This window comes from Cryptomeria japonica, chromosome 8, assembly GCF_030272615.1.
Source record: "Cryptomeria japonica chromosome 8, Sugi_1.0, whole genome shotgun sequence".
NCBI lineage: Eukaryota > Viridiplantae > Streptophyta > Pinopsida > Cupressales > Cupressaceae > Cryptomeria > Cryptomeria japonica.
In genome coordinates this window covers 211,682,014-211,693,264 of record NC_081412.1, presented here as the reverse complement: position 1 = coordinate 211,693,264, position 11,251 = coordinate 211,682,014, and the positions used below count along the sequence as shown (strand labels likewise).

The 11,251-nt window shown below is 34.1% G+C and overlaps 1 protein-coding gene across 1 annotated transcript; it reads left to right on the top strand.

Moving 5' to 3' along the window:
- Nucleotides 1–232: 232 nt before the first annotated feature.
- LOC131067824 (3-oxoacyl-[acyl-carrier-protein] synthase I, chloroplastic) lies at nucleotides 233–9,040 on the top strand. The gene is made up of 8 exons (XM_058002995.2): nucleotides 233–843; nucleotides 4,340–4,695; nucleotides 6,338–6,769; nucleotides 7,249–7,422; nucleotides 7,566–7,679; nucleotides 7,828–7,929; nucleotides 8,047–8,113; nucleotides 8,397–9,040. The coding sequence occupies exons 1-8, from the start codon at nucleotides 684–686 to the stop codon at nucleotides 8,462–8,464; spliced, it is 1,473 nt and encodes a 490-aa protein (XP_057858978.2). The 5' UTR covers nucleotides 233–683; the 3' UTR covers nucleotides 8,465–9,040.
- Nucleotides 9,041–11,251: the final 2,211 nt, after the last annotated feature.

Genomic DNA, 11,251 nt, shown 5'->3' with positions numbered 1-11,251 from the left:
TCTCCAAGTGGGCATTGTGTCTTCAATGTAGGTGGGGCAGAGATTTCTTATGGGCAATTGCAAAGGTCGTTAAAACTTCCAACCACCTTACCCTCTTTATGTTTTATATAAAATAACTATGAAAATAATTTTTAATCTTTTAAAGTGAAAGCACACGTCTCAGCCCTTAAGAATGCTCAAACACGGCTAAAAAAGGTACAAGCACATGATCACGTGGGCAATCCAGCATTGATTTTCTTCTAGAAAATATATATTTTTTCTTAGGCTTGGAAGTCAATTTAGATCTGCCAATTTTTATGTTTTTTTTTTAAAATTAGATCTACGAAACAAATGAATTCTGCTTACCTAGGAAGTGGAGAATTGAAAAGAGGAAACTTGTGCAAGATACCATAAATTTTTTTCTAACCTAACATCACCAATAATATTAGGAGAGAAATTAATACTAAATAACCCATATCTTAGATGAATTTACAAATTATGTTCCAGTCTTGGCAGGATTTTCCGAAACACTTGTCTTCTCTCGTGAAGCGCAAATATTAATTTGAGCCACTTGCCATTGCATGAAGAATTCCTCCATTGCTCTCTTGTCCTGTATCTGTTTCCACGGATTTGGACTACTTACCCTTTTGGGTGCATGGGATACGCTGCATCACTTTGGTAATAAATCTGCTTAGGCCAGGGAAATGGCGAGCTTGGCGTTTGCAGGCATGGCGGCTTCTGTACCCACTTGTGGATTCAGTCATGGAGGGCCTCGTCCTAGATTTTATGGTCTCAGTCTTGGAGAAGATGTTCCCCTACTTTGTGGTAACAGGACAAGAAAACCCAAGAAGCTCCATCATGCAGGTGGGTTTGCATTTCTTTTTTCCATTTATGAGATAAAATTGCATAATGGGGATTTCGTAAAGATCACGTTGAAGAGAGATTGTATGGTGGGGATTGTTTGTGTAGAAAAGAATGGCTTTAATCAAAACTTGTTTTCTTTCCTGTTTCCCCTGGATTGGTTCTTGTCTTTAGTTCAGGTTAATGGAACGCTACTAATTGGGTTTGATAGAAAATACTGTTTTGGGTTTGACAATTTTAAGATACAGACTTGATATGTGGATAAATGCTTGAAAATTTTTCATCGAGGTTTTAACTTTGAGTAGTCTATTGGAAGTTTGAACTCCTGGCATCTTAATGAGTGTGATAGTTTTACATTAATGAAAAGTAGGATACAAGGAAAGTTTATGAGGATCTCTAATCAGCAATTGTTTTTTTAATCCAGTATAGGGTTGTGTTAACTTCCAATGCCTTTTCAGTGATAACATCACCTGCTGGTGCCTGTGGACTTTGGATGTTCCCTCTGTATACTTTGCGAATCCTTTTGCCCTGTACTTGTTATTACTGCAGTTGTTTTTAATTACAAGCTCTTACTATATCCTAACTAGGGGAATGCCTTAGGGTGTAATTCAGTCTGGTAACATTTTTCTACCTTGGAATTTGAGAGTCTAATTGACCGCTTATATCCAACTAGAGGTGGAAGATCACCATTATTTTCTATGTATATCAGACAATCATTCAGCTAGAGCCGAGGAATGTTCAGGTGTGACATGGACTCTAAAAGGTTAAGCTGTAGATTTTCTAAGGTCAGTTTATTGTCCGAAATTCTTGGTTTTAGTCATTTTTTTTTGGTTGTGTGACAATGTGTAGCTTATCACAATGGCGCACAGAGCCCTTTGAAATTTTTCTGAACAGCATAGGGAGATTAATTTATTTTTGAAATATTTCTATTTTTGACATTGATAGCCCTATTCTTGAAGAATATCCAACCATATTGAAAGCTTTTTCTTTTTCTATTCATACCCAAGCAGCCATGTAATCAGAGGTTGAGGAATGTTCAGGTGTAAGAGGAGGTTTTCAAAATGTTAAGCTATACATTTCCCGAAGTTCGAGGAAGTCTGTTGTCTCAGGGATTTTCTATACATCTGATCGCAATCAGTATGTTGATCAGTGCCATCTGGTGCCTTTGTGTTGAATTTTTACAGAATGACAACATCGTGTGATGCTTGATTGCATAGGTAGATCCGTAGATGCTCTGTGTTGATTGAGATGAGTTCTCAGCAGTGCAGGGAGCTCAATTTACTGTGGCAATGTTTTTCTTGTTTGCAATTTGATAGGCCAGTTACCAAACATTATCTATCTAGATATGGAATCTTATAATTTTCTGCCATTAATACAAGCAGCCAAGCAACTACAGTTTAGACCATGTTTACTGTCAGAGGGGCTTTATAAAATGTCAAATTGTAGGGTTTTTAAATTATATATCCTTGCAGATTATCCTTAGAACACTTGGGCGACAAGAAATGAGTTCTTGTTGGTCTAGTTGATTTTTGTAATGACCCCTTTTGGGATTTCCCTAAAACTTGCCTTGGATTACTATTATCAATTGATAAGGGAGGGTTAGAGAGAGGGTTCCTTTATCTTGTTAAAGGGAAAACAGTTTGCCGGTCCCTTTATTGTTTTCTGTTCTGCTAAAATATTCCTTTTGATTCTTTTTTCATTTAGATCAGAGTGTAGATCAAACTTCTGTATATATCTGCATATTAATCTATTTGTATGTGTTTTCTATCTGCATAAGGAATTCACTGGTAATCATACCCAGATGCTGTTATAACTAATATTAATATAGACTGCAATATGTATGACATTCAAACTTAATCCATAATACATGAATCAGTTGGAAAGAAATAGACTGCACTCAGAATTACAACTTATAAGCAATCAGTCAATTTCGGCGCGGCTTTCTGAAGGTATCTTTAAGTTTGATCAGCCTGTGATGTTGATGTAATTCTGAGTGCAGTCTATTTCTTTCCAACTGATTCATGGATTATGGATTAAGTTTGAATGTCATACATATTGCAGTCTATATTAATATTACTACTGAATTCTGCATAAAAACATTATCAGGTTTCATATATTGAGCATACATATTAAGCACATCCCCAACCAAGAACAAAGATGTTACTGCCCGTAACTTAATAACAGTTCTGATTTGATCTGATCGATGGTGATCTCCTTGGATGTTTGGATTCCTTTCCTTTATATCTCTCAATGTGAGGGAGGGGTCACACCTCTTCACCATGTATGCCCTTTGGCAAGAGGTACACCCTTTCACCATCAGCACCCTTTGAAAGAGTGCAACTCTTAATTATTTCTGCCTTTTTGAAAGGGACACAACCTTTCACAATCAGATCTGCACTTTTATTTAAATTAGATCTGCACCGCTGATTCCCAAATTATCCCCCTCAAATGAGGTTCTCTTCTCCCTTTTATATCACCTGTTTGAGGGAGTCACAACTTTTCATTTCATGTCTTTGACCATTCATTAACTTAATTAAAATTTAATTATATACTTTGAGTCTTTTATATTTTTATTTTAATTTTACTATTATCATTTACCATTAAATTGTATTTTAAAGTGGGGACATTACAATTTTATGTACCATTGTAACATTTTCCTCACTTGAAATTTGACAGTAAAATATCCCAACAAAATCTGACCAGGTTCTATTTTATTGTTGATTTTATATACATATAAAGGAGACATGCATTTAGAATCTGGTCAATGTCTTGTGTCACATAGGCGTTGTAAAAGCAAGACAGATTAAAAGCAAGTCATTCAGGGCCTTTGTTTATGATAGTGTGTAAAAGAAATATATTCTTTTATTTGATGTGATTAGTTTTTTAGTCTGGCACAACTTCTTATCCAGAGTATAAGAAGTTGATTTTATGTACCATTGTAACATTTTCCTCACTTGAAATTTGACAGTAAAATTTTCCAACAAAATCTGACCAGGTTCTGTTTTATTGTTGATTTTATATCCATATAAAGGAGACATGCAATTAGAATCTGATCAATGTCTTGGTGTCACATAGGCGTTGCAAAAGCAAGACAGATTAAAAGCAAGTCATTCAGGGCCTTTGTTTACGATAGTGTGAAAAAGAAATGTATTCTTTTATTTGATGTGATTAGTTTTTAAGTCTGGCACAACTTCTTATTCAGAGTATCCTCAAGCTATAAAAATGAATAGGAAAGATGAAAATTTTGCTTAACATCTCTAAAGTTGATGTGTTGTTACAAATCATTAATGATTATACTGACTCTGCTTATGCATTAAAGACACCAGATTCAGACTGGCCTATAATTTTTGGTTCTTGTCTATATTTATTTGTGCTCCAGGAACATGTTTGCATTCAAAAGCTAATGTTACAGGATTACTGTATTTGCAAAACCTAAGCTGACAGATGATATTAGCATACTTTTCTCAATAACTGCTTACTATGGTCATTTTACAAACAGGTCATATGGCTGGCATCAGAGCAGGGTTATCTACTACTGTCAGTGCCCCTAAAAGAGAGGAAGATCCTAAAAAAAGAGTTGTTATTACAGGCATGGGACTAGTCTCTGTCTTTGGAAACGATGTAGATGCATATTATGAAAAGCTCCTGGAAGGTCAAAGTGGGATCACCCTTATAGACCGCTTTGATGCATCAAAGTTTCCTACAAGGTTCGGAGGACAGATTCGGGGGTTCTCATCTGATGGATATATCGATCCAAAGAATGACAGACGTTTGGATGATTGCCTTAGGTATTGCTTGGTCAGTGGGAAAAAGGCACTAGAAGATGCAGGCTTGGGTCAGGATAACATACATAAGGTATGGACTTCCCGGGATCTTCATAAAATGAAATTTAACATTGTAATCAAGTTGTTTGTACAAAAGATTTAAATTTCTTTGCTGTCTCCTTTTTAAAGTTTCAGTCAGCCCTGTGGTTGATAACTGTATATTCATCCATTAAACAGGGTTGGACTTGCTAAATTTGATAGAGTAAAACCTTATCAAATTGTGTATCGATCTAATTGCAATATATGAATGATGATATTAGCAGCAGCAGGTATATGTTAAGAACTGAAAGGTGCATAATCTGGAAAAGTTTTGCAGCAAAAATTTGATTCATTGTCTTCTCACATAAGACACTATATGGAACACAGAAAATTGGATCTTCCCTAGATTGCTTCTTTTTGCAAACATTTCACATTCAAGTGTGGAAAGCTGAGCATTTCTTCTCTTTTTAATGGATTTTTAATTTGCAAGCCTTCATGTAGACTGTAATTTTTCCAGGTCAACAGAAGTGAGCATTCTTAGACAAAAATATCTTTAAGTCTGAGGATCCATATTTAGAGGGGTTCCACTTACAATTTTCTAGCTTGATCATTCATTCTCTAGTTTGGTCCATATACAAATAATTTAATAATTGATTGTGAATAAGATCTTCCTCTGTGCAATTTTTTTTCCATAGCCTCAGTTTGCTGGTATTCTCCACGAGTGATATATGACTTGAATGAGTTTTGACACAAATGAGTACCTTGTTTAATATCTCATATACAATGCCTGCGAGATGAGATTGAATCTTACACCTGGGTTGGAGTCTAATTGGTCATCAAATTTGTTTAATTGCAGAAGGTATTTGATGTTCAGTCTGTTGGCAGGAAAAAGATGCTTTATTTTTCCATTTTGGATTATGTTTCTTTGGCAAACACTTGTTAAATGAAAAATGGTGATACATTTTGAATGTATTTAAAATTGGTAACCAACCAATTTTGCTAATATCTTAACAATCCACCGTTGAGATTTTGCATGAAGCACAGACAACTTTTCCGACTGTACAATATTTTTATTATGCCCTTTTCTTCAATTTTTTCTAAATTTCATTCAGGGAGCTTTCTTTAACAGATTGTTTTTTGTGCCATGCATGTTATTTCAGTCTCCCAAATTGCTTGGTTCTGGCATTGACAACAATCATTACATTCTTCTGGATGTTTTTCATTTTAAGCAACACATTCTTCTTCTGCTATGCAGTATCAATGGCTACTGTATTTGATTTTTACTTTTCACTTATATCTATACAGTCCTTTTCTAGTCACAATGTCATGATTGTATCTTCCGTGTGTTAATTGTCTACATTAGGTATGGATAATTTATATTTTAGTATTCACATAACTCTGATTTAGATTGGGTGCCTCTAGTTTTACCCTTTTTATTATTGAGTAATGAATATTGATGGCACTTCATTAAATTTATAGCCATGCTTGTCTTGTTAATACTTACCAAAGTCTAGGTTTCTGGCATTATTTCTGATGAGCATTGACCTTTTCTTCTCTTAGCGGTATTGGATGGTTTATGCAGAAAAGCTAACAAATCTGCTTATATGCATTTCATATCACATTGTTCTGTCATAAGTTAATTTTAGACATTTTTGTAACAATTAAAATGTCTGATCTTTATGTTGGTTGTGCAGATTGACAAGGAGCGAGCTGGTGTGCTTGTAGGCACTGGGATGGGTGGCCTTCAAGTTTTCTCAGATGGAGTGCAAGCTCTTATTGACAAAGGATACCGGCGAATAACTCCCTTCTTTATACCATATGCAATTACTAACATGGGCTCTGCATTGCTTGGAATTGAAGTGGGGTTCATGGGTCCAAATTACTCCATCTCAACAGCATGTGCTACATCCAACTATTGCTTTTATGCAGCTGCAAACCATATTCGCAGAGGTGAGGCAGATATTATGTTAGCTGGTGGAACTGAAGCAGCAATTATTCCAATTGGTTTGGGTGGATTTGTTGCATGTCGAGCTCTATCTCAGAGAAATGATGAGCCTCACACTGCCTCAAGACCTTGGGACAAGGACCGGGATGGCTTTGTCATGGGTGAAGGTTCTGGAGTATTGGTATGTTTGGAGGGCCACATATTTTCCCAGACTGGTTTTCATGACGTAGAATATCTATCAAGAATTCAGTTGTCTGTCAATCATGTGGTGTCCATTCCTCTGGTGGTAAAGCCTTTAGAGGAGATTGTTTGGCAATGGTTGTGAGTGAACACTGAATATGTTTGCATTTGTAAAAGCGATTGAGTCACTATTGTCCTGTCAATGCTTAGAGAAATTTTAAAATCAGAATACCCTTTTTTTTGTTATTAGGATGTCTTTTGGACCAAATTCATTCATTGCCAAGTTGGATTTTCCATTGTGTGTATATATACATACACACTTTTGTTATAGACAGTTTATTACCAAGTTTTATAAGGATTATGTTATGACATGTTAACAAGCTTTTGGAATGATTGTTCTATTGCTTGAAAATGCTTGTTTAATAGCTGGAAGACGATCAAGAGGCAAAGGCATTAATCGATTTAGTTCTTTCTTCACAGGTTATGGAGAGTTTGGAACATGCAATGAAGAGGGGGGCTCCAATAATTGCTGAATATCTGGGTGGAGCTATTAACTGTGATGCCTATCATATGACAGATCCAAGAGCTGATGGTCTTGGTGTCTCCACATGCATTGAGAGGAGTCTTATTGATGCAGGAGTATCACCAGAAGAGGTATAGTTTGTTTCATATTTTCTTCCAAATGGTGCTCTCTAGTTTCTGCTTTACTATGTTGTATTTATTTGTTGTGAATGTATTATTCTGTATATTTGGAGTGATAGTTAATTGTTGTATAGCATGTGTGATTGTCCATACAGGTGAATTACATAAATGCCCACGCCACATCAACAATAGCAGGTGACTTGGCTGAGGTGAATGCAATCAAGAGTGTGTTCAAGAACACATCTGAAATAAAAATTAATGCGACTAAGGTTAGTCCCCACATTTTTTAATTAGATATAAAATTATTCAACTAAGGTTAGTTTTAGAAATCAGTCACACATATGGCTCAACTGTCACAAAGAATTAAGTATATCTAGAATAACAGTCTTAATTTAATCTAACCATTTCCCCTTACAGTCTATGATAGGGCACTGCCTAGGTGCTGCTGGTGGGCTAGAAGCAATTGCCACTGTCAAAGCCATAAATACTGGATGGCTACATCCAACAATAAACCAATTTGTAAGAGAGCATTTCTGTTATGGCTAAAGTTTTAGCACAGCAGAATATGAAAAACAAGATAAAATCTGATTCTCTTTTATATTATAACAAATCTGATTATATTTATTATATTAACAGAATCCAGAACCCTCAGTTGAATTTGATACTGTAGCTAATGCAAAGAAGCAGCATGAAGTAAACGTTGGTATGTTTTGATTATGCTTCAAATTTCTAATATATTGTTAGCATTCAACATCCATCATTTTATCATCAAGTTGAGATCTTGCATTACCATATTGCTAATTAACATTTCTAGTCTCTAACTAGAAAATTTGTATTTTGTAATTTGTTTATTTGTGTATGTTTCAATTGTAAAATTAGTGTCAAAGAGAAAGTAGACATGGTTTGACCGAATGACTAGGATATACTTGTTTTCATGTAGAATTTTGTTTTCTATTTAAGCTAACTTTTTAGACTATGCATTGCAGCTGTTTCAAATTCATTTGGTTTCGGGGGACACAACTCAGTTGTCGTGTTTGCTCCTTACAAACCATGAGAACATACATATTCATTTCATTTTGGAGGCTGTTCATGTAGCTGACACAGGCATTGATTTGAGGTAGAATTTCATTTGATTCTTTGTGGTACCAAAACTGCAAGTGAGTGGTCTATTATTGAATGGAAGCCTCTGCGAAATAAAATTTGCTTCTGTCATTCAGAGTTCAGATTTTGGAGAAGAAAGGTTGATGTGAGTGCAGCTGTTGAATCTGTTCCTCAATCAGAAGATCATGTTTTTTCATTTTGAATTATCTTAGTAATATAGAGGCTTAGGATTGATGCTTCCCCAAATTTTGACAATTATATTTTTCACTTTCAGGTTTCAAGTGCAAAATATGTTTTTCTTTTTCTTGCCTTTGTTCTTCTAGAATAAGTTCCTTGATTATAGAATCTAATATGCAATCTCATATAGCCATTAGGGTTCTCATATGCCATTTGTAAATGTCTTATTTTATCGTCTACAACCTAAGACAATCTAATAGGTTCAGCCATGTGAAGAGATAAAGTATTCTACAGTAGTGTAAGACTGTTATATTGGTTTTTAATGTTCTTTTGCATTGATATTTTAATTTTATTCTGAGTTTGTCAAACTCTAAATTAGTTGAAAAACCATTGAAATGGTTTGAGTTTTTAAATATTTGTCTTGGAATCAGCGTTTTGTCCCTGTGATTTCTTCTTGGCCGTTCTTGTAATTATTGTGTTGATTTGCAATTATCCTTTTTTTTCAAATGCTTTTTCTAACTGCTCAACTTTCAAGGAATTGCTTATAACCCAGAAAATTGTGTATGTGAATCTTATAATGGGATCGGGGATTTTGGTGGTTGCTTATCCAATCTCATGATATTCGATGAAAGAGACATACGAGTTTTTGAGATCATGACCAAAGTACAAAATTATTACAAAATATATGTATTTCCTTTTGTTGGTCACTTGGAGAAAAACATTCAATGATATATTCCTTTTGTTGATCATCTCTGAAAGAATATTCAATGACTTACATTCCTAAAGTGTTTTAGGCTTTTATTTTGCATGAGTTTCTATTATGATGGGCCTTTTATGATGTGTACTAATCTTGTACATCTAAAATATGGGTAAAGGGTAGTCGACCAGAATGATGGTTAGAAATAAATAATGGGCCAAGAGTTTTGATGGAATCTCTTGCTCAGAATGGTAGTGACATATGTGCTCAAAACTGGTAGCAAAACTGGGACCACTTTGTGATAATCTTTAATTCCCAAGTATTAGATTGTAATTTGAAAAACCAAATAATAGATTATTCTATGAAGAATGTTTGTTATTAAAATTTGTAATTAAATGGACCCCTCTGAGTTTTTTAAATTTCTTTGGTAATTGTAGTTCTGAGTGGGTGACACTATGTTGGGTGTTACAAGTAGAGACATACATTTGTATTTTGATTTTATATCTTTACATACTGTATTGCGGTCATGAAAGAAATAGTTTTACATGTTCATGATTGAGGCCTGTAGCTGGAGTAGATTCTTTGAAACGGTCAAGACCGTAAGAACAGAATCATCTTGATTTCTTCAGGTCATTTTTGTTTTTAGAAATTACAGTGTAAGTTTTAGTGAGAATTTGGTATTCGGCATGAATGGACAAATTTGAGGTGTTCTCTGATATGGACAACTTAACAGGGACCTGGAAAATGTGGAAATATGCACATTTTGCAGTACATTCAAGCGTGAAATTTTTTAAATGAACCAATCAATTCGGAATTAATGATCAGTAGACTATGTAAAGCGAGATCAATTACATATATTTATGTGTAATCTGATCTGTTCATGTGTAATAAAATGACAATTTGGTATATTTGTTGTGTAATTATTTTGCATTAATTTTTTCCTACATAGTTATTAAATGATTTTCTACCATATCCATTGCAGATGACAAATAATAAGTACCCTTTCTATAACTATTGTTATATATCTGGAAAATGTGGAAATATGCGCATTTTGCAGTACTTTGAAGCGTGACAAATTTTAAATGACCCCAATTGATTTGGAGTTAATGATTGGTAGACAATGTAAACCAGGATTAATTACATATATTTATGTGTAATCTGATCTGTTCATGTGTAAAAATGACAATTAAGTATATTTACTGTGGAATTATTTTGCATTAATTTTTTCGTACATAGTTATTAAATTATTTTCCACCATATCCACTGTAGATGACAAATAATAAGTATCCTTTCTATAACTATTGTTACAGATCTGGAAAATGTGGAAATAGAATCAATTTGGAGTTAATGATCAGTGGACTATGTACATCGAGATTAATTACATATATTTATGTGTAATCTGATCTGTTCATGCGTAATAAAATGGCAATTCTGATCTGTTCATGTGTAATAAAATGACAAGTCAACATCTTTATTGTGAAATTATTTTGCAATAATTTTTTCCTAGTTAGTAAATGATTTTCCACCATATCCATGTAAATGACAACTATTAAGTATCCTTTCTATAACTATTGGTTGGATAAGTATTTATTTTTTATTTCCATATAATTTTTAATTTACTTTTTGAAATGATATTTTGTATGGGTGTGGTGGATTTGGGTGGTTCAAGTGGTTGAAAGTTTATGGAAATTGTGTTTGATGATTGTTTCATAGTTATTTATAATATTGTTCACTAGAACTTAATATTTGGGTTTTGTTTGGATTTTGTTTCTTGACAAGGTTTAAGGTATTAATTAATGCTAGAGTTTAATATTTGGGTTTTGTTTCTAAACAAGGTTTAAGGTATTAAATTCAGGAAAGCATTAT